This window comes from Sylvia atricapilla, chromosome 2, assembly GCF_009819655.1.
Source record: "Sylvia atricapilla isolate bSylAtr1 chromosome 2, bSylAtr1.pri, whole genome shotgun sequence".
NCBI classification, from domain to species: domain Eukaryota; kingdom Metazoa; phylum Chordata; class Aves; order Passeriformes; family Sylviidae; genus Sylvia; species Sylvia atricapilla.
In genome coordinates, this window is record NC_089141.1 from 80,664,149 (window position 1) to 80,688,008 (window position 23,860).

Genomic DNA, 23,860 nt, shown 5'->3' on the forward strand with positions numbered 1-23,860 from the left:
GTAGGACTGCTTTTGCATTTTCCACTCACAGCAAAGACAGCACGATGAAAAAAGGCAAGTAGACTCCAGTCAATACTGCTTTATGTCTTCTTCTCACAGCTCATACTCTTTTTTTCCTGAGGTTTGTTTGCTCCACTTCATTTTCACCTGCCACCTTGCTGACAGAGCTTCCCTAGCTCTGCAGTGCAGCATCTAGCAGATGGTAGGTTTTTGACTCATCCAGGGTTCTTTCTGAGAAAAATCTCCATGGCACTGTCCAGATTCTCAGAATCATGCTCAGCTGTTTGTGAGCACGACAGCCTTTCTTGTTGCTGCTCTGTATTCCAAAGTATCCCACTGTGGAGATACAGAAACCAGAACACAATGTGAGATGCTTTTTGAACATGAATACCTGACTACTAAACACCATTTTTTATTTTCTTGTCTAGGAAGCATTCCTTGTTCCTTGCTGAAGAAGTAACTCTTCTTTCTGATATCTTCAGACACTGGAGATGGGTGGCAAGTAGGAACTGGCAAAGCAATCCTATCTGTAGTCCTCAGCTCCCTGCAGTTCTGGGCAGACTTGCAGCCTTTCTTAGAATGTATCCCCTGCATGTGTTTTAACACAAGGGCATTAAAAGCATAGTAGAAAACTGCTGTGGCATAAGTACTAAAAACTAGTGGACTTTGACTTATGATTTCTGCTGAAGCAGAGCTCCATAAAAACTTCAACATGGTAAGTTAGAGCTGAATGCATAAAAAGTGGTAGTTGGTAGGTGTCCTTATCTCATCTTAATTGGATCTAAACCAAGCCTAAGTGGTGTTGTCTTTGAGGGAATCAAAACGTTGCACTTTTCTATGTTCAGATGATCAATAAACATCTTAGAAGTTACACTCCCTGATCATTAACTGAAATATCTGTCCATTCTTTTTTGCTTCTGAATTTTCTTTCCATACCAAAATGAAATTCCCATTTCATGCTTTTTTATGCCCTGTGAAACAGACACAGAGGAAATGTGCAGTAAGTAACAGTCAACTGTGCTGGTGCAGAAAGCAAAGTATGGGAACTCTGGATGTGAAGAAAGGTGTGATAATTGTGTGAAGAAGCAGGCAGACAGAAATGGGGAAGTTGACCCTGAAGGGGAAGCTCAGGGGAGTGTGAGCACTCAGGGGCTCTGTCAGGCTCTCCTAACACTGGGCCTCTTCCTGGATTTTGTGGGGCTCAGGGTGTCAGAAAATTCTCCAGGAGCTACCAGATGCCAGTTGTTCAGGGTCTCTCATTTTAGTTACCATGACCAAGCAAGTGGAGGGTGTAAAATGCAGGAGCAAGCACTGCACGGTACCTGTGCTCAGCGGTGTCACACGTGGCAGCCAGAGTGGCTTTGTGGGTTCTGTATGGGGCCTCGTGAGGTGCAGCCAGAAAACACTGTGCTAACTTCCCTGTGGCTGAAAAGTTGCTGCACCAGGCAGATACATGTTGAAAGAAGGCAATTAGGGAAAGCAGCAATTGTAGCACCATCATAGACATATCTATTCATATGTGGTTAATAGCGTAAGTAATTCTGGCTGTCTCTTGGAAGATTTTGCTCCTTCCGTATTTCATAAGCTAATAACTCTCTGACAACTGAGCCATCAAATTACAATAAAAGAATAGAAAAATATTTTTAAGAGTGAAAATTTTAGCCAGTGTCTGACAATTATGGATGTACTTGCTTTCATTGGAAAAATTATTTAGATAAGAAGATGAGACACATCCAGTAGAAAGAAATATGGGCATGTCTGTCACTACAGAAGTACCTGAAAGCAAGTAATACAGGAAAAGGAGAGATAAAATGAGGTAGAGTTAGAAATTTGAATGTTTAGTGACTAGCTGCAGATATTCTGTATGTAGCTTATTCTCTATGTAGCTTCTATTCTCCATTTTGTACCTAATAGCTTACAGAAAATGAAAATAACTAGGTAGTTTTGAAAATTTATTAGATTATTAAACTCTAAAGCAGAAAGGCCACTGTTGTGGCAAAAGACAAGAATTTTGGCATGTTTCAGTTTTCTCGCTGTTAATGCACATCTTCTTTTTGCTCATATTTATCCTATATGGAAAAACATTGATTTCTTGTTTGCACAAAGAAATTCAAGTTGAATTCCTAGTTCACAATCCACTTCGGTCATTTGCTCTCATTATTAAACACTGCTCTTTATTAACTAAGGCATCTAAAAAATTGTCGTGCTGATAGATTTGTCCATGCTTCCAATATTCTAAAAAAACTTACCATTGTTCTTAGCTTCTAAATTTGTAATTCCATTACACTGATAAAAAATAAACACCGTGGGATGAGGAAGAAACTCAGTTTCTGCCCAAAGCCCTGCCTCTGGACTTGGAGGCACATGTTGGCAGTACTGGAGGGGAGCGGCGCCTGGGCTGGCGCGGTGCAGCGCCAGTGGATCCGCCTCCCTGGCAAAGAGCTGCCACGCACGGATAAGCACCAACAGGGACTCTGGCCATCAGTGTTCCTGCTCTGTGAGCAGAAAGAAAAGTTTGGGGGTTGATTTGTCTGTTTGTTTTCCTTTCCAAAGCACGTTCTGGTCTTTCGATGGCAAGTGCTTTACAAATACTGAATGTGATGGCAATGCTTCCCGAGTAAGCAAGTAAATAAGTTTGGTAATGATAGCCCTGGCCTAGTGTGCCATTAGTCTGGGCACTGCACAGTCGTAATGAAGGACAGCATTTGTTGCGCAGAACTGAAAAATTAAGGGAGGAGAGATCAGACAGCTGCAGCAAAAAGTTAATTATCAGGAAGGATGAGACTGTGTTGGGTCAGGCTAAAAAGCACTCTGTTGGCACACATTATCTAACCACTACTCTTGTTGGCAATGCAAAGTCAGATAAGGAAAGAGATTAAGAGTTAGCATAGTGGATGTCCTCAGAGGTCTGCTTCTCTTGCATATGTAGTGGCAATAGAGTCAATAATGTTGTCAGAGTCCATACTGCTGATGAAGAAGTGGTTGGAGCCTGCACTGTGCCACAAAATACCACAGCTAATGAAGGCCTAATGCCTCCTGTACAAAAAAATATTTTTGTATTGAAAGTGACTTCTCCATTGGTAGTGTGACTGCCTCCTAAGAAGCAAATCATGCTTTCCCTAATCTCTTTCCTTGATGAGCTGCCTAATGAAGTAGAACAACAGCAGAGTCAGCATAAAGCTTCATATAGGTCTTCACGCCACTCATTGTTTCACTAATTATTAATAATTAATTATGACCAGGTTTTGGATATCTGAGCAATCGCAGTGCCATTCATGGGGTTTTATACAGCAGCTAGGCCACAGAAGAAGTGGCCTGAGCAACTCTCCTCATTGACAGAGGTTAATAACTTCTACATTTCCTTACCATCTCCAGGTGCAGGGCTTCAGTGAAATTAAACAAAATTGCTGAGCACCTAAAGTTCTGCAGAGAGATCAAGAAATTGTCCTCTTCTATTCATAAGACAGTGTTGTTGAAATGGTACTACTTTAGAGCCACTTTGAAAAAATATATTTACAGTGTACTGTGTTATAACTGGAATATTCTTTGTGTGTTTGTTTGTTTATTTTTAATGGAAAAGGCCAACGAATCACTTATACATTCACTAAGACAATTTCAGAGGACTAATACTGTCTAGGTTCCAATATATAAGGATTAATAAAGCCTCATACTAAGGGAACGAAAGAAACTGTTCTCCTGGAAAGGAATTAAATAACAGTTGTGAATATCTTTTTTTTTATCTTGCTGTTGTGCCTGCAGGCCTTCCTAATCTCTCACTGTACTGACATGCTATAAAGAGGCATTATAGCTCAGAGCCTTGGTAAGGACAGGGTGAACATCCCTGATGGACCAGAGAAGAGAGTAAGAGGAAAGTCTCATTACAGCCTGCACTGGAGCCTATTTAACCACTAGTTCAATCCTCCTATCAGAAAGGCTTCTTTGAAGAACTGTGTATCTTTAATTTCCCCTTCTTTCAAAGGTTGATTCTTTCATAAGAAGAGATGGGGAACCCATGTGCAAGGAAGGGGGTGGCTGTTCCTTCCTGTGGAGCACAGGGCAGCAGCCCTGGGGCCAAGAGGAGGAAGGGCAGCAGGGAGGGGGAAAACACAGTGAGCCTCTGAAATCCCAGTCCTTTGATGTGGTGGCCAAAACCATCCTGGAGACCGAGTATTTGTGCAAAGGTTGCCACAGGTGGGAAATCTGGGAGCTCATTGAAATGAAACAGGACAGTAAGGGCTCACCCAGCAAGGGCACAGTGAACAAAAGGAGATGCTTTGTAAAGCCTTGCAGTGTCTGATGTGCCTTTCTCTCTGATGGACCTAGTCACGAAGTCAGTATATTGTTTGACTTTCTCAATTTGAAACAACTTTTGCTCTTCCTTGGAAAATTTACTTTATGGAGAATATTCAAGCTAAACCACCTCTGAGCCCTAGTGTCTTGGCAAGGTGGAGTTGACAACAGTTGGCTGACTTGGGTTCCCACAGTGACAAGTAGGAAACCATAAGAGAGACTATATCTGTAGTAGAGCATAATATTTTCTTCCTTAATCCCTAATGCTGAACAACCCAAAAGCCTGACATGCAATATATACTTTTTAAAGGCTAAAACAGTTGGACAAGGTCACCATTTTCTTTATTTTCCCCTTTTCAGAGCTTGTAAAGAATTTGGATTATTTGTTGTGTGGGGACAGCTACTGCTGTTGGCAGGGGGCACTGCTTCTTTTCATTCATAACTCTGGTCATAGCTTCATGCAAGGCAAGACAATCGATGAGGCAGTGCTGTGAGGTTGAAAGCTGAATAACTGCAGCTTTCAACCTCACAGAATTTTAAAACCTGATGGATTTAAAGCTGCTGGGAAATTCAAATAATTTTTTTGACTAATTAATTTTGTGGCATTCTAATGCAGGTCAGTGGCTGAGTAGTGCTTTGGACAAAAGGATCACACCTTGTTTAATATATGTTTTCTTGGAATAAAGACATACTGGTATCAAATATATTTAAGACACTGACACCCTTGCTCCGGTGCAATCTCGTTGGTGCAGTCAAATTGCCAGCCCCCTGCCTGTGTCCCCCTGCCCTTTGACTGACATCAGCAGTGTAGGCAGGATGCCCCCACAATATTCATGTGAGGTATGTTCCTCTCAATTCACACTGCCATGCCAAAGCCAAGGGTCAGCAGGACTCTTACCCACATTTAAATGGCATTTTCATGGCTGGTTGTTGCTCTCAGGTGACCTGGACACCAAATGTCCCTGGATGCCCACAGGAGCCGCAGCATTACTTGTGATGCTCTCTTTGCTTTTACTGATCAGTGGAGTTACTGTGTTCAGGTGTGCTGCTGCTCATCTCCTCCTGGCAATAAAGCTTTGTTTTATAACCTGTTCCAACCACAGGTACTGAGCAGATAATCTGGGAAAAAACAAAAGGCAGCATATTTGGATCAGAAATACAGGGAAACCTTGCAGTGTCTGATGTGCCTTCTCCTCTCCCCATTTAATTTCCAGCTCCCATGTCCTGGTCATCTCAGTGCTGCAGCACTGTAGCTCCCCTTCCTGAATGGTAGCAGTAGTAAGATCAGTAGGGCTGGTGCATATTTGCTTTGTATGATGCCCTCCTTTGCTCCTGACAGTCACTTCCCCCATATTCACTCTGTGAAGAATCCACAGTTTAAAAACAGAAATGAAAGGGAGGAAGGAAAGCAAAGAACCTGAGACCAGCTTCACCCATGATTTTGAAAAGACCATTTTCTTTTTAAAACTTTTACTTTACTACTGATGTTGTCACAGGTGTCCTTGTTTATATCTATGTGTTTTTATATAATTATAACTGACTTAACTCTCTTTGTTTTTATCTTCTCTTCCCTCTCAGTGGAGTTTTTATACTGTGATTTGGCTTCCATGAAGTCTATACGGCAATTTGTGCGGCAGTTTAGAGCGAAGAATTGTCCACTCCATGTCCTGGTGAATAATGGTGAGTTCTGTTTTTTTCTTCAGATATCTGCAGGGGATTTGACAAATAGAGGTCTCATCTATCACTTCACATTTCAAATAGATTATCTGAACCATACAGCAGGTTACCATAAGCTGCATTAACTGGTGTGTCTTTCTAGAATTAAATTGCATTTTTTGAGGGATCATCAGGTGAACAGTCTGAACACTTCAATGCCACACTTGTTCATGTTGTTATTGCAAGTCTGCTTCCTTTGCTGTGATTTTTTAGCTCTCCAGCACTAGAAAAATGGAATTATACAAGAATCTGAGCATCTCAAAAAAAATAAGAAAGGAAAGAGAAGCTGTACTTTATGCCAGTAGAAAATCTGTCTTTTCACCTTTTTACGTTCTCTCCCCTTATGTTTTTTCCCTGTATAAACACTTGTTTACTGTGGGTGGCTGATGAGCTGGGCTGTGGGTTTAATCCACCTGCAATAATATTTGGCAAGTTATTTAGTATATAGTTATCTGGTTTTTGGCAAAACCTCAGAGAAGTCACTGCATAGATCCAGGTGCTACTGGAAAGCTGTTCATAAAACTGCATCCTCAGTGGTCAGAGCACAGATTAAAAGGACAACATTTATCTTGCATTCATAAATTATCAAATTAATCTCATTATTCTTAGAGATTTTAGCTTTTGTTATTTACATACTTGCTATCTGATATTGTGTTATAGCCACAGTATTTTTGGAAGCTAGCCTGTACAATAATTTCTTCCAGAAACCATTCATGCTCTGCATGCACTGTCCTAAAGGGGAATTTTCACTTTTCTATTTAACTAGGGGAAAGACCTACAAACAACAATTCAGGCTTCTTTTAGAAGTTTTCTGCTGTTACATGCTGCCATTCTTGTTTTCCCAACTATTACATATGTTTTTATTAAGGCATCCCAGAAACATTTTCTGTTTTCCTGTGCACACTTCAATCCTATGAGAGCAAAGATACTGCAAATAAATGTTTATTATATTCATTGATGCCTTAAGAGCTCTCATAGCACAAGTAAATACTGTAATAAAAATTCGAGTGTTTTTTTTTGCTGATTGATATGAAATATTTGTGAAAATATTGAGAGTTTATTTTTCCTTGATTAGTCAAAAAGCCTACCATTCTTATTTTAATCGTGCAATAACTAGAGGTGGATATTTAAGCCTAGTTATAGTTAATCAGTGGATATTTAAGCCTAGTTACAAAGTCTTTCCAGATTTACTTTTAAACATGCAGATTAGAAACTGTTACATAGATGGGAACAACACTATTGAAAAAACAGCATTTTGTGGGAAAAGGAGTTTTTAATTCTATGCACTCATCAGACATCCTTTGGCCTGTACTAGTTTTCAGCATGAGCAAAGGCAGCATTGTCAGCAAGGGCTTAGAGAGCAGTTGGGGGAGAAATGATGAGGCTGAAGCAACTGGAAAGCCCTCTGGAATCAGGATTTTTTTCTGCCCTAGCTGCTGCTGATTGGGTTGGATGAAAATTAAATGTAACTTCTTATCCAAGAAATAAAGCTGTATGAAAATGGTTCTCCTAATGTTCCGAATATGTTACAAGACCAAAGAGTGTAAGCCCAAAACTTCTTTTAAAAGGAGCTTGATACTTAAATTTGCCTGCTTCAGTCTCTGTATTTGTGACTTGCAAGAACGCATTTGATTTCACTTATGCTTTTCTACCAAATACAGTTCGCAAGAGAAATTTGTTGTTTGGAGAAATTCTTTTAGAATCTACAATGAAATGAATGGTCCAAGTTATTTTTTTGCTAACAGAATCACATCCAAAGCCCAGGTAAACATCCCATAGAATTAGATTAGTCTCTGGCCATGCCTGGCAATCACTCCACTTTTGAATGCTCTTCCCTCTTTTTTTTTTTTTCTTTTTTTTATTCTTTTTTTTTTTTTTTTTTTTTTAATGGTCTTTTTTAATTTGCTTTTGTGTAAATAACTGTAGCATTTAGTTTTGTTACTAGGGAAAGTGAGCTTTGTTTCATAATGAAAGTCCAAATGTTTCCTTGCTACATAAGAAGAAAATGAACATAGCTAATAGAGGAGAAATTCCTGATTTAAAAAACCACTAGTATTGAGCAAAATCAAGACAGGTGCTGACATTGGGCTATCTGGCTGCTTTTTCTTTTTGCCCTTCTCTTTTTCTTTTCCTTCTTTATATTCTCTCTCTCTCCTCTTTTCTTTTTTTTTTTTTTTTTTTTTTTTTTTTTTTTTTTTTTTTTGTTTTTTTTTTTTTTTTTTTTTTTTTTTTTTTTTTTTTTTTTTTTTTTTTTTTTTTTTTTTTTCTTTTATTTTTTTTTTTTTTTTTTTTTTTAATTGGGTTTTGGTTGGTTGGTTGTTGGTGTTCTTGGGGATTGGGTTTTTTTGTTGTTTGGTTTTTGTTTGTTTTGTTTTGTTGGCTTTTTGCTGTTTTTTGGTTGGTTGGTTGGTTTTGGTTTGTTTTGTTTGGTGTTTTGTTTTTTTTTTTTTTTTTTCCAATGCACTAAGGAGGATGATTCAGTCCAACATGGACTGCAGAGCTGGAAGCACTACTCTCAAAAACCTCATCACAGTTACCTGTTCCACTGCCTTTCCCATAGTTTTGAAAATCAGACTTTGTGTGCATCCCATGACTTCTGAAACAAACTATCAGCAAGCCAGTATTTTTTTTTTTATTATTATTCTGTCTTCATAGAACTAGCATTTTATTATCAGGGCTGTGCTCTTCTGTTATATTAGTGTAAAAATGCAAGCCCTGTTACACTGAAATTTTTGCACTACATACTAGTGTTATTCATTGCTTAAATCTAAATATTTTAAATTTTATATATATTATATATATATATAACGTGTGTATACGTTAGTACACTTGCCACATATTTTCTCCATGGGTATATATCCTGTATGTATGTGAAGATGATATTCATTGAGGACTTGGGCAAACCTGTCAAAAAGTCAAACATTTGAAGATAACTTGATAAAAGTGCCAACATTTTACAAGAATGCCAGCTATGAAATTAAGATTGAAATATTATTAAAGACAAGGCATTTCATGTCAATTACTGTACTAAATAAATAATCAATACTACATGTCTGACCTAAGATTGTTATGAAATTAAGAAGTTTTTAAGGTCACTGGTGATTTTTTTTAAAAAATGTCTCTTCACACTTGCTCTATCCCTTACCTAACTCAAGGATTTAGCTGGAAATTAAATTAATAGTAAAAGCCTGAGTTTCAAAGTATTCTCCTAGAGCTAAATATCCAGGTCCCACAATAATCATGTGAAGGTTTAGTTATTCACTAAATGGAGATTAGTGCACTAGTCACCTCCTCTTTTTGTTATAGCTTATTTTAGCATGTACATTTAACTTTCTAATTTCTAATTTAAAAGAAAAAATTGGTTGAATGCACGCATTATTTCAGCTGACAAATAAGGGCCTGTTTTTCCATTACTATGCTTTCTGCATCAGTAATGTGCATGCTCAGCTCTTGGTTTTTAAAATAAACAAACATATTAAAAATGCAAATAGAGTATTATATAAACTTTTTTTTAATATAATGTGCTAGTGCTAAAAGAGAAAAATGCTATGACATAGAAAACAAATTCATTTTCTGTAGAAAACAAGAAGTAAGCTAAATGGTTGAACTGTGAGCCACAGAAAGAGGGATGCAGCACAAGCAGTGCAGAAAGCTTAATCTGACAGACGGTCAGAAGAATGTGTCTTCTAGTCTGCTAATTAGCAATTGGGTGCTAATTTTTAGTTTTGTTTTGGAAAAAACTGTCTATGTACAGCTGAAAAGCATTTAGCAAATTACAGCATGTACACTAGTGTTAATTATTTATACATTCCTAAAATGGCATTGCTGTTAAAATGCGTTAGAAAATCTGCTGTCTTCTTGTGGTTGAAAAAGGGACAGATACTAAAACACTTAGTAAAATTCCATGACCAGGAGTCACTGTTTCATGCCAGTGATGTATTTTCTAACCTTGAAGGCAGTCATTTTCCTGTGTGCTAGAACTGTTTCTCACACACTGTAGTTAATGTCATTGCTTGTATGTTGTTTACAGTACTTAATGATCTTAAAACCAACAGAGCCAACACAAAACACAAATATTTAATGACACCAGGAAACCTCTGGATGCCAAACATGCACTGTCTAACTCATTAATGATGAAATGCCAACTTAGAGATATCAGGCTATTATAGCCTGTTGCAGACAGATTACAGTTAATATATTTCAGGTTGAAGCCTATCTAAGCCCAATTTAAAATCAATATTCCTGAAGTGCTAGCTAATTCAGATGGTTGTATTAGGTACTTTGTAGATCATCTGAGAAATTATCCGTCTATCTTGGTAGAATGAGTAAGTCTGTATAAGCTTACCTCTTCAGTTCCAAGAGCACGTTAAAAGCTGCATCAGTAGCTGAGTATGTGAGATATATATAATTTCCTTGTGTTACCTACACACAATCCAGCCATGTGCAGGTCAGCCATAATCCTTTGCCAGGAGTCCTTTGAATAGTCCATTGTCTTGGTTTGGGAAGACAGGTATCTGCCAGGGAAAGTTGGAGCTTCTCTTGGATGGAGAATGTAAACCACCACCACCATCACCACCCTTTTTCCAATTAAAAATTTGCAGTTAAAAGCTCTTAGGCAAAAGATTTTGGAAATTGAAACAACAGTTCTTTACTAGTATGTATAACAAAGCAAAAAAAAACCCAACTACAGCATTGATAACAAAAACAGTACCAAGAACCTTGAGGACTTTGCTTCACAAAGACCCAGGGCAGTTTGGTCTCAGTGTCTTTGTAGGATAGTCAGAGCACCAAGCTGGAAACAGTGGAAAAGTCCTGGGCTGGTAGCTGGGATGGCAGGATGTCCCAGCAGGCAGGGGCAGGGTGTCCCAGCAGGGCAGGGTGTCCAGGCAGGGGCAGGGTGTCCAGGCAGGTCGGGGATACAGGATCACACTGTAGCAAGAGGAGCAGTGCTGACTAAACCACGACACAGGGCTGGCCCAGCTCTCACAGGACAGCAGAGAAGCTCAGAATTCCAGAGTGAGCACATGATGGCAGATTTTCCAGGACTGGACCCCTCCAGAGAGAGTGAACCCTTCTAGCTGTGAGCCATCCAGCCCTTCTCTCTCCCGAAAATGCTGGAAAAACAGAATGCCAAGCTGCCTCAAGCTCTGTCCTTTACCTGCCCCAAAGCTCGCATTATCTCCCCCTCTGAGCTTTGACTACCCCTTTGTTTTTTGTTAGTCTTAAGTACAACACTTAGTCTCCTTGGTAACTTATGGGGAAAAAATTCTTTATAGTAAAAGGAACAAATCTAACCCCCAACGCCCATGGATGCTGTTTGTTGATCATATATAAATTGTTCTGGTGTTTGAGTATTTATAGGATCAGATCTTCAGAAGAGTGAAATTTAAGGGCTGGGAGCAAGGGCATGTATCAAATGCAAACAATTCTATACATACTTCCCTGCTCATAGATTGTGTTTATAAGGTGAATTTCCTAACAGTTAAACTGTTTGGAATTATCACAGTGGCATCTATGAAAAGATCCTGTCCCCACTGGATTAGGTAAGAGCCAGCTCCCTTGCCTGTAGCATCTTCAGGCTACACTGACTGTTCTGATGAAAAGGAAAGAAACCTCAGAGACGTGGAAATTCACTGCAGGCCTGGAGGGAAAGTTGTGAGGATTGCTGTTACTCCAGTGAACTTGGATTTCATTGAAATTAATGGTTCTCCTCCAGCCACACAGAAAAGATGTGGTGAACTCAGTATATGACATCTCATTAAGTTCTTCCAGTGTCTTGCTTACAACACGTTTCATGCTTATCCTTCCTCTAAGATAAATTAGAGCAATATCCAAGCAAAGATGTGGGAAAAGGTATAGAGGGATAGGGGCAAAGAGAGAAGGGGATGAACAGAAGAGCGAATAGCCTTTACCGGTATGTAATGAATAGACATCATGGAAGAGCTGGGCCTTTGGAAGATTATTTTACCTGGAAAAGTTAATTTGAGGTGATGGAGAGATTGACTTACAATGGATCTTCCATGTATGGTGGAAAAACCTGGAAGATTCATAAGGACCTTAACATGCAGTATTAACATGTTCTAAAATTAGAGGAGATCTCAGAGCCATATTTTTTTAATGAAGTTTGGTGCGTGACAGTTGCCATCTTCTGAGATTTTTCAGAAGAGATCATCTTTTGAGAGAGCTGACTGTGGGGAGTCTGGTGCTCACACACTGCTCTTCACAGGTACTAGGTGCCTTGGATATTGTGAGTAACTTGTCTGGGCACATGTGTCAGAGCCACATGACACTGCTGACAGTATCCAGCCTGGCTCTTTCTGAGTAAATGAGGGTCGTGCAATGTCCACATTTATCTGGAGTATGGACTTTTAGCAGCAGTCATCAGCTAGAGATTTTTTTTATTTGAATAGCACTTTGTCTGCCAGAATTATATGTATCTTATAAGAAGATGTGAGATTTCCTATTAAAGGTTTATTTTTTATTGGAAGAACTATTAACTTAGAGAGCTAACCTTAGACTCTTCTGGCTTTCAAAGAGTAAGGATTTCATTAATGAAAATCCTGACTTTGTTTGATATTATCTTTGTCTCTCTGATTATTTCCAAAGCTTTTTCTCTGTCTGTGATATCAAACATTTGTGAAAGGGGAAATATCTCAGGCTCCACATGCTGCAGGTTTTTGACCCATTCGCTTTTGTGTCTTGAATGTGAATGTTTTATCAGTGGAAGCAGCTACAAAGTCAGCTATTGATGGATTAGGAAACCAAACCACTTCTACTTAAGTGTGTGGAGCATTTGCCATTGGCTTTTCTGAAAGGCAGGAGTAACCATGTTTTTTTTTACTTAATCCTTTCATAGCTTTTAGGTAAAATATTTTATATACAAATTGCAAACTGAAATATTTTACTTCTGAAATATTTTACTTCAATCCTATTTAATTAGAAAGCTGTGACTGACTTTCCTATTTTCTGATTGTGAGTGGGCTAACTCACCATTGTGCCAACTCCAATAATCAAATAGTCACTGAGAATATTTTTAGGAAACAAAGAGGGTTTTTTTTAACCACACCTAATTAGGAATTCTCTGGTTTATTTTAGTGTAAAAGTAAGTCCTGATTATGGAAAACTTTTTTTAACTGACATGTTTTCCAAGGAACTAGCTTGTGCTGTATTCACAGGTAGCAGTGTGATACTGATTCGGAATGCGAATCTGTTCTTAGGGAGGTTACTACAGCTAGTTCAGTTTTGTTCTGAAGCTACCAAGATTTGGTTGTTGTTCTCACAGTTCTTGAATGTGGATTGTCTGCATTTTTTCCTTTCCTTTTCATTAACCTACTGAGAAACTAAGAAAGACATGTTGCTTTATCTTGTTTTTTTCTGCAAAGACATATTGCTTTATCTTCTATGGCACAGCTAATATAGTGCATTTCTCCCTTGTGAACATTATAGGTGGGTCTGGGAGCACCAGCCGTAGACATTAATCAGTTTTCAGTTCCTCATTACTTAGTCAAACTTTTAGAGTTTCCATGCCAAGTATTTGCATTAGGCTGACTTTCTTTTCCTTTATTTTATTTTGTAATGCCAGATAAAGCAGTTTATCTGTTTCCAGCAATGATAAGACAAACATCTTAAGAGGGTTTTTTTTTTAATGTCAAAAATGATGGCAAGGGTTTTCACAAAGGCCGTGGTTTTATCACACAGGTGGAATTAAATGAAGACAAGATCTTGCCTTTGTGTCACATATGGACCTTGCCTTTTGCCACATATGGATATCCCCTTGATGACCAAGTCATCTAAGCACTGCTAAGTCATCTAAGTCATCTGCTAAGCACTACCCTTTGTAAGCCACCTTTCATGTCTTCCTCACGGAATATTTTTCCTGTACCAAACATGTCCCAAGTCAAGCCTGAGCAGGTCTTTCTGCCCAAATCACAGCCCTGAGCCGGGTGGGAGGTGCTGCCTTGCTGGCAAAGGCACCAGCGCTGACACTGGGCACCAGCATCTCATCTGCTCTCCCTGGCTGCCTCTGAGCCTGGTGGAGATGGGCACTGGGTCTCACTTCAGCCTCCTCCGGTCCTCTCCACTGTCCAGACTGGTGGCCTCAGTCTCTGATCTTGAGTCCATGATCTCTGTGAAACTTCTGTCCCATGAATAATAGACTGTGAAGAGTTGATGGGTGGGAGGAACAGGACAGTTAGTTGGGAACCATCAGGATGACAGAAACTTTAATTGCAAAACATTTAAATTTTCTGAGTAAAAGACTTTTCTAGGGAGATAAGCATGGACATAACCTACTCTTGTTAGATACGGAAAATTAATACGAGAGCAAGTACTGCGGTAGAAGCTGGGATGGGTAGTGAGGATGAAGAGAGTCATTAGGTATGTCTGAATTGTAGGAGATGTCCTCAGTCAGAGGCTGGAAATGCTTAGACACCAATAATTCACAAGGATCAAGTCCTTAACCTTGAGCACTGGAGTCTCTGTTTGAGTACTATGTGATTGAATCTTTTCTCCATGAGGGCATCTTGACTGATCCCTGACTTGCAAGTTTACTGATATTTAACAGAGATGAGAATTATTGCTCCTGGTGGAGAAGGGGTTGGAATCTTCTGCTTGATCACACTCTTCAATGTAACTTGGTACAAAGAGACTTGTAATTTAGTCACAGCTGGCTGAGACTGAAGGGGGGATGGAGAAGCTGGGAGGAGCCTCAGAGCTATGGATCATGGCTCCAGCAGGAAACAAGCCTCAGCAGCAAGGGAGGATGAGCCAGGTGGTTGTTGACAGGCAGATGCCTGCAGGGTGCTGAGTGATGTGGGATTGAGACACAAGGAGCTACAGTGGCTGGGCAAGAGAATTAGGGAGGAGGAAATTACCGTTTGCAGGGAAGCAGAGAGGTAGATGGGAGCTGATATGCATGTCTGGGGCTGAACAATCTCCCCTCCTTCCTGAACACATGCTGTTCCTTGGTAAGATCAGCATGGGATCACTGGATTATGGGGTAAGGGAAGAGGGGAGTCTGGGAAGCAGGAATACTGTTCATCATGGCCATGCATTTTGCCCAGTAAGGGAGCTGGGGAAGCTTTCAGGAAAGGTAATCAGAAAAGGCAATGGGGTAGTGCAGAGCATCTTGGGAGAAGAGAGCAGGATATGAGAGCTCATGGGAACTTGTTCAAGTGCTGGAGCAGAGGCTCAGGCAGACTCCTATGGAGAAGATGTCCTGGGATGAGGTTGGAGGGACCTAATCCTCTGGACGTGGTTCTTCTCCCAGACCGACCCAGGCTCGGTCCCTGTCCTTTGTCAAACCTGTTTTCACAGTGGCCAGTACCTTCCAGGAAAGGTCCATGCACAGGACATTGCTCCAGCACTGATGCCAGACAGACTACCAGATCTCTTTGCATCTTCCCAATGGTCAAATGCATTGGTGTGGTATCCATGTGTCATCCTGGTGTCATTGTTATGCCATGGGGTAAAAGTTCTTGCTTTGCTTCATTTTCCTCCCATTTGGCTTGGAACTTGCATACACACGTATAAAAATCTCCAAGAGACATTAGGAAATGCAAGAGTCTAAGCTCCCTCTGGGGAGACAGGGAGTAAAACAATAGCATTGGAAAGCTGCACCAAGTTTCATCCATATTTTTGTGTTTTTCTTCTAAACTGTTAAGATTTTTTACCTTTTCAGTTCTCATACGCTGTTAATCTGGCTTCTGTGTGTGGTCTTGTTGAGACTCAGAGCACTTTCCTGGGGCACCAATAGGCATGTGGCCTTACCTGTAGCACTGGACTCTGGGTTGGGGTTGTGCTTGGTAAGCAGCTATATCACAGCTTTTACAGCAGTGCTCCAAATTCACTGCTCTTCAGCCCAGATAGGCAGAAAGAAGCAGTACCTGTAAGAAGCAGCCATGTGGGTAGAGTTGTGCCTCCAGCAAGCACTCTGGGGGTAATTCTTGCAATAAGGCATTGCATGTTCTTGTTGCTCACTATCCAGCAGAGACCTACAGGGGAGGTGTACTCTGGGGTTGCCTAGCCCAACTGAGCAAGGTGGAACAAGCAATCTGCTATAGGCAGCCTAGCCAGGGCATGCTGCTGTGTGGTTCTTCTGCTCAGGTGAGAAGTGGACTATGCTATTTCACGTGTAGATACACCCAGAGGTGTTTTGTTGCATGGGTGTGCAGGACAGAGCAGTTTGCACATTTTGTGAAGTGGGCTGGTTTGCCCCATGTGGCTGCACTCATGGGGTTCGAAATGCTGCTGAAGGCATCAGCTAAGACAGTGCAAAGTCTGTAGGGAAGAACGGATTTGTGCTTTACTGCAAGTAACTGTCTCCTAATTTTTCCCCTTGGGAACATTTTTGGTACAGTATGTATCTCTTCCTTGTAAATAGCAAGAGTTGGGTGAATGTGATTATAAAGGTTCACCTCCTGCTGTGAAGGTGTTGTGTGTAAATGTTTGTGGCTGACCTATTGATTTATCTGCCCAGCCTTTGGCTGTCTGGGGAAAAAAGAACTTGTGTGAGGGGGATCTGCCTCCAAACTCTCTTCTGTGAGCCTGGCTGGGAAGGCTGACATTTTGTTCTGTATGTGAAAAAGAAATTTAAAGTTTTATTTTGTAATGAGTTTGAGAAAAGTGACTTTAAAAATTTCAAAGTAGCTCACTGTAAATAAATCCAGATGAGTGAAAATACTTGTATTTTTACAGCTCTTAAAACACATTTTACAATGGAGATGAAGGATGTCTTTGCAGTGGGAGGTATGGGAGATGGAGCAATATTTGTCATCATCTGCAGTACGAGCAGGCATAGTGCAAATTCTCCTGTATAATTCAATAAAAATGGGGTATGTCTGGCCCATAATATTTAGAACTATTATAAATTTTTTTTGTTATGCTGCATGCAGTGTCAGATCCATTTTGTTCTTTAAATTACATAATATGGATAAGAAACCAAGAATTCATTACAAACTTTTATAGAAAATCATCATAAATTCCTGCTTGCAAAGACAGCTCTCTTGAAGTGTATTCATTATTTGATTGAGAAATACGATTATTGCCTAGTCATAGAGTTAAAAAATAATATAATTTTTGTTATTCATTAAAGCTAATTAAAAATGTGTATAATTTGAACATGTTACAATAATGCAGAACTGCAGCACACTAGAATGTATTACTATACCTATAAGAACAGTTGTTCACCATAGTTTGCAGAAAAATGTTTTCCTTATTCTAATTAACTTCTACCTCTGCAAAATCACATATTCATGTTTTGTTTAGTCAGTTTTTTGTTCCCATACTCAGTCTTTTGCCAGAATATTTCAGCAACAGCTAATCAATTACAAAGTAGAAGCTCATGTTCTGTTTACTTATTAATTCATTTTCTTATGCCCTTGATGTTATCAGTGATATTTTAAAACTGAATCTTCTGGAGACAATCCAGCTAAATCACAGGGAAAAATATATAAGAAGGTTATATCAGAACTGAGCTGTTTGGCATTAATGGTTTGTCTGCTGCCACTTTCAAATTTCACATACACTCTGAAAAAATCATAAGGGTAACTACTGATAATTAAAATCAGAAAGATACTGAGTTGCTTGGATTCCATACCAGAAGAGTAAGCACAATCATTCTTAGTTTATAATGAAAAGATAAGGCATTTGTTAGTGTTTCAAGTAGTATTGGATTAATTCAAATCATTAAATGTTGAACCAGCTTTCATTTTTGACTTAACTATTGAGACACTTGAGTAAAGCTGATGACGTTTCTGGACAAGAGAAAATCAATAGCATGCCACTTTTAGTATCTACTGAATGTTAAGTAGTTAATAATTTAAAAAAGAGAGCTTTCTGCAACACTTACAAGGTTTTCCCTTTCATGAAGGAAGGAGACAGGCTCAGCTGCCTGTTGGATATTTCTCTGTATGCTCACTTCTAGTGAATTAAAAATGGCTTTTCCTTCAGTAAGAGAAACTGCTCTCAGACTACTGGGGAAGATTTTTTTTACAGCCTTGATATGAACTACCTGAAAGATGAGAGCCTTTAAAAACAAACAAACAAAAAAGTCTTTCAAAGGTATTTTGGCTTAACATTATTTGAGCAGCTCTTGAAGACAAAAAGGGAATTGTAATAGCATCAGATGCAGGCAGAGGTGATTGTGCCTGCTCAAGGACTTGACCAGAATTTCTACTCAGGGGATGCTCTTGAAGAATGAGCAAAAGAATATTGGGTAGTGTATATCTTTACAGTTGTGCATTGCATAAATGAAAATATTTTCTGTCTCCTGATGTGAGCTCAGATCTGATTCTTTGCTTCCAGGATGTACAGCACAGATGGTGGAGACTAATTGGGGTGGAGGTCAAAGCCTCTGTATGTTCTTGAAATCCTGTGCCTCTCTGGAGGTCGAGGGTGAAGCTGCTGTGGCAGATGCATCCTTGGGGCTAATGTGAGCCATGGCAGCCTCCTTGTGTTTGCCTGCTGGTCATGATGCAAAGCTGAATGTCTGTAGCAGCTGTCTAACACACTTCTCTCAGGACAAATTTCTCCATCCCTCCCTCTGACTCAACCAACAGCAATGTGTCTGTGCATGGAGGGGTCCTATATTGAGCCCTGCAGCAATCCCAGCAGATGCAGAAGCAGGATTTGGCGTGCAGATCAGCCTTGCTGTGCCAGGATTCTTTATATTGGCTGCTCTTCTTGGCCTTGTATTTTACCAGTGTTGCTGCAAACAGAACTCTGGCAAACTGCTTCGTTTCACCTTTTCCAAGTGTCAGAGCTTTGGAGGGCAGGATAGCCTCAGAGATATGCAAATAATTTCCTTGTACTAGCCCTGGTACTCAGAGATGCAGCAATGTTTCCATCTGCCCTCCAACAGCTCATGCTGAGTTCTGTCTGTGCTAAAACTTGCAGCAGGCTAAGACTTTGTCTGGGAGCTTGGGGTTTGTTCCATTCCCAAGCTATTCCCATCTTTTCCTTCTTCCCAGAAAACAAGAAAAAGTCACAGCTGGGCTTGTCTTGCATTAGCATCTGTCCATAACCTTCAGGCCAGTTCTCAGTCCCAGCCACTGTTACAGATGTGATTATACACAGTTTACAGCAGTAAATGACATAGGGAGATGCTAATCAGCTTTTGTGGAGCCTCATCATGTAATTTGTGTTGTGTTTCTTTCACTGTACCACCAGTTAACATCACTCATGTTCAGTCTTAAGTTCTCTGTTTGCAGGTACACTGTGTTCCACCCAGCCCTTTTGTTTTCTCTGTGGTCTTCTTGAGTTTCTTCCCCTGCCACTGCTTCTCTAGTTGCTCCATTAAGCACTAGGAAGCCACAGGTGAATCCCTATGAGTGTTTGCCATACTAAAAAAGATCCCAAAACTATCTCTCCTTCCGCGCAAGAGGCAGCAACAAAGCAAGACTGTCAGGTGTCAGGAACCCCCAAAGCAGTGATGTTGATGCACAGCGTGTGCAATTTAAAATGGCCATTTAGTGTGTGATCATCAGGTCAGGCTGACATCCGGAAATAGGATGTTAAAGGCTTTTTAGTAAGTACATGAAGTAGCATGAGGATTAAGCTGACACTCTCTCATGTCTTGTGTGCAGACGTGGCCTTTCTGCTGTATCATATTTATGGGTGTTAGAGAGAAGCATCCTGTAACAGGATTCTCCATGAGTTATGTCCATCTACATTTAAATGACAAAGGTCACATCTACTTGTACAGTAATTAAATTTTAATGAAATAAGAATAATTTATAGCATTCATATCTACGCTATAATTGAGCAGGGTAACTATCCCTCACACAGCCTCAATACATGATATAATTTATGCATGAGCTCAGAATTCTCTGCAAGATGCTGAAAGCAACATTGCATGTTGAGGATGTGGATGCTTATTTTAGACACTGAGTTTGAAAATTGTGGTTTGTGGAAATTTATGCAAAAATATTGCCAAAATAAGCATTGAAAACCCAATTTCAATATGCAGCTGCTTGTAAGCATGGTAATTAAGATATATTGGGTAAATTTACTACATCTGTTCTCACCCACACCAGTGAGACAGAAGTTGCAGATTTCAGATGTAGACTCACCAGAGCTTTAAACTCCAGCCAGGACCCGGGAGAAATCTGTCTGGGAGAGCAGATCTGCTTGGCCTGGTCATGTCTCCACTGCTCAGAGCTTTGATGGAGGCAATGTTGTTGGGATCGCCCAGCTCCCACCTCTTGGAGACAGTTTTCACAAATGGACTCAGAGTCCTGCAGGGAGGGAGAGAAAGAGTCAATCAGCATGTTATTTGGATAAAGAAACCAAAGTGAGGGTTTAAAACGTTTTTCCTGTCAGGAATCAATCATTTTCTACTTTACATGCCATCACCAGTCACTCGCTGCTTTAAATGCTGTGTTTACCCTCTGCGGCAGGAGAGTTGTACTCCTTCTAGCTTGCTGCTCCTCTGAAATAAATCAACAGGTTTTACCTCTACTTTTTCCTCCAGCTGGGGTGATGCTGGTCCCTGAAAGGAAGACAGAGGATGGCTTTGAGGAGCACTTCGGCTTGAACTACTTGGGACACTTCCTGTTGACTAACCTCCTCTTGGATGCGCTGAAGCAATCAGGAACGCACAGTCACAACGCTAGGATCATCACTGTCTCATCAGCCACCCATTATGTAGGCAAATTGCACCTAAACGACTTACAAAGCAGGTACCGATCCCTTTTTGGCATTCGCTGATCTGTAGTAATCGTGTGCAGATTAAACTACAAGAGAATTGTTACTGACTACTGAATGAGGTGGGGTTTTGTTGCCTTTTTTTTTTTTTTTTTTTTTTTTTTTTTTTTAAATACAATTTATGGTGCTTTTCGAGCACTTGCTTCATATATTTAATATTTGATCAAAGCTTGCAGCCTCGAGCCAAAGTTACGAATAATTTGTAAATTCTGAGCGGCGTCTTTTATTCTGGACTTTTGAAAGCCTCCCTTTGCTTTCTGATGCTTTACACTGCGATGATGCTCGTGGTGCATGCGGCGCCTGGGCTGCCTAGTCAGGGGTGTTATAAACGGGCCAGGCGACCTGCTCCTTTGAAAAACCTTTATTAGCCAGCTCTTTCAAGGGGGAACTCGAGGGGTCGCCTGAGCCGTCCCCGCTCCTGTCGCCGTTCTCGCTCCTGTCGCCGCTGAGGATCAGGTGTCAGGCGAATCTGCTGCTCTCCCCGCAGCAGACTCGGGAGCTCTGGCCTCGCGGGAATTCTCAGGAACTGTACTGGGTTCGTGTGGTCTAGGGGCGTCACTTCTTCCCAGTCCCTTTGTGGTCATGGCGAGGCGGCAGAAGCAGAATTCAGTCCTTAGGTAGCTGAGGGTCTTCTCGGTGTTGTAGTGTCTCCTTTTTATCTGGATTTTGTGCTGGGTCGCGACTTTTGGGTCCTTTTGCCGGCAACTGCACTTCGGTTTGGAGCGGAGCACCATGGAAGTCCTTGGATTTTCCTATTAGGCGGGGCCGGCAGTTCGAGGAGCCGGCAGGGAACGGCGACAGCCTAGCCCGACGGAAGGGGTGGGAACCCGGGGTTTTAGAGGGGGTATACAACTTGGAATAAGATTTTTGAGGGTACAAACTTTGGTACAAACAGCTTAACAGACAGGTTACAACTGGCATAACATTTGAAACAGTACAACTTCTTAACAAATGACAGACTGTGTAAGAAAATGGGAATCTCTTACATTTTATTCATTTCAAGGGGGACGCTCCCTAACCGGGATATGTGGGAATGGCTCGGGTGGACGCCAGGAGACATGGGCCCCGAGAGGAAGCGTGCGCAGAGCTGCTGGCCCAGAGGAGGGCGGCCTGTGGCCGCCCGCCGCCTGCCCTGGAGCAGGGATGCCGGCGGGGCTCGGGGCGGGCAGCTCGCCCTTCTGCCCGGCTGCCGCATCTGCTGTGCCGGCCCTCCGCTGCCTGCTGCTCCTCCCAGCGCTGCCCGCCGGCCCCCAGCTCCCTTTGCCTCTGCCTTGCCCTGCTCTGCTCCTGACACCCCGCTCCGCGCCCAGGCCGCCCCTCACAGCCCTGCTCCAGCTCCCCCCGCCTCCCCCGGCCCAGGCTGTGCCACCTGCCTGTCCCTATGCCACGGTTCTTGTGGCTGTTCACTGACCCTGGCTTTTGTCTGTCACCCCTGTGCTTCCCCAAGAGCTTGCTGAGATCCGGATCGTGGCCACCCTGGGTTTGTAATCCAGTAAAACGGGCTTAAGTGCATGGATGACTTCTGGCCTCCTGCTTTCATTTAGGAAAACTGTGGATGAATGTCTATGGGATATTTCTAACATTAGGAAGACATCAAGTGACGCAGTAAATGTCTCTGGTATCATACAGAAACGCGTGGAGTGGTTTAGTTAGCGGAGGAATGGGCAGGATAACTGAGATAAATATCAAGATTTCCCCACGCAGTCATGCATGGCGATTACGTGCTTACCAACAGGCTCAAGCAGAGCCTGCCTTCTCACGGGCAGCAGAGAGTTCTGCCTGCCTGCCTGCATGGAGCCAGCCTGACTCCTGTGTCATTTCCATGAATATATGTCTCCATCCTTTGAAAGGGACTTCAGCAGGTGATCAGAGGTACCCGGCCCAAGGTTTCATTTCCAAACAAAGACTAAAATTAGAGAGCTGGGCTGTTTCCACTGCAGACATTTTACATATGAATGCTGCATTAGGCACGTCAAACTTCTGATTACATATTATGGCATGGGTTTTATTACAAGCCATTGTTTAAGCCTCTGCAGGGTAGTCACAATTTAATCTCTTGCTTGTAAAACAACCACAGGAAATTATCCTTACTCTTCACTTGATGTATGTATTCATTGTTTTTGATGGGCATGTGCTGCATGGCACCATGCAAGGAGGCTGAGGGGATTAGTATTTCTTTGGGCTAAAGTGTGGAATGCAGAATTAAATGTGACTCTTTTGTGTCTCTAGATAACAGTAGTTTCCTTGATTATAGCAAGGCCTTGTACTGTGCCTCTTTAATTTAGGATCATCCCTATCTTTGATTTATCATTATTAACTCATGTTTTAATGGAACCAGAAATGTTTTAGTTTGGAAAGTTATGGTTGAGCAAGAACATGACTAGTTTGGTGTAAAAATAATAATATACTAGTGAGATTTACCTGCAGCTTTTGTGTCCTTTGCATTTCAACATTATTGATGTAAGAAGGGCCATAAAGGATGACAGACTCTGACTGATTTTCCCGGCTCGTTCCCACACAGATGCTCTGAATCACTCAGGGGCAGCAGTGGTGCCTGAACATAGGCACACTGGTGAAACCCAGAGTGGGCTGTAAATTCAGGTCCAAGCCTTTCCTTGGTTCAGGTGAAAAAAGATACTCCTGGGTAGTTTTTTTTAGCCTAACTGCCCCCACTCAGGTGAATAGTTTGACATCACTATAAATAGTGCTGCAAAAACCAGTGAGATCACTTGTGTGTTTAAGTGTGCCTCTACAGCATGAGCAGGGGGTTTAGCAGGAGGACTACTGGGGGGTATCACACCCAGGCATTGCTTGCTCCACAGGGCCCTGGAGATGCCTTGTGATTCAGAGCAATATTCAAGAGCTTTAATGGATGTCGTAAAGACACCCATGGTAAACAGTTTCCTGGTGATGCCATGTCTCATTTTTGCTGCTTGTGTGAATGGGAAATCATTCTAAAAATTTTCTATTTTTTTTTTCTTTATTTTGCAGCAGTTGCTCATAATTCATTTTACGACTTGGGTGTATGTTCCCAGCTTGGCTGGTAGTCCTAACCTAGCAGGAAAGCAGCAAAACCATCTGGAGTCTGTATTGAAGAAAGGGGGGCTGTACTCTGTGCTGGGGAAATTACTGCTGGCAGCAGGCTGAATTG

At 41.3% G+C, this 23,860-nt stretch overlaps 1 protein-coding gene across 2 annotated transcripts in view; it reads left to right on the plus strand.

Moving 5' to 3' along the window:
- DHRSX (dehydrogenase/reductase X-linked) overlaps positions 1-23,860 on the plus strand; it is a 163,910-nt gene that overhangs the window by 95,896 nt on the left and 44,154 nt on the right. The window contains exons 4-5 of one of the 2 annotated variants that reach the window (XM_066313542.1): positions 5,869-5,970; positions 20,477-20,684. In XM_066313542.1, coding sequence (XP_066169639.1) covers positions 5,869-5,970; positions 20,477-20,684 — 310 coding nt within the window. The remainder of the gene's footprint in view (positions 1-5,868; positions 5,971-20,476; positions 20,685-23,860) is intronic. The other variant, XM_066313543.1, reaches the window with a different exon arrangement.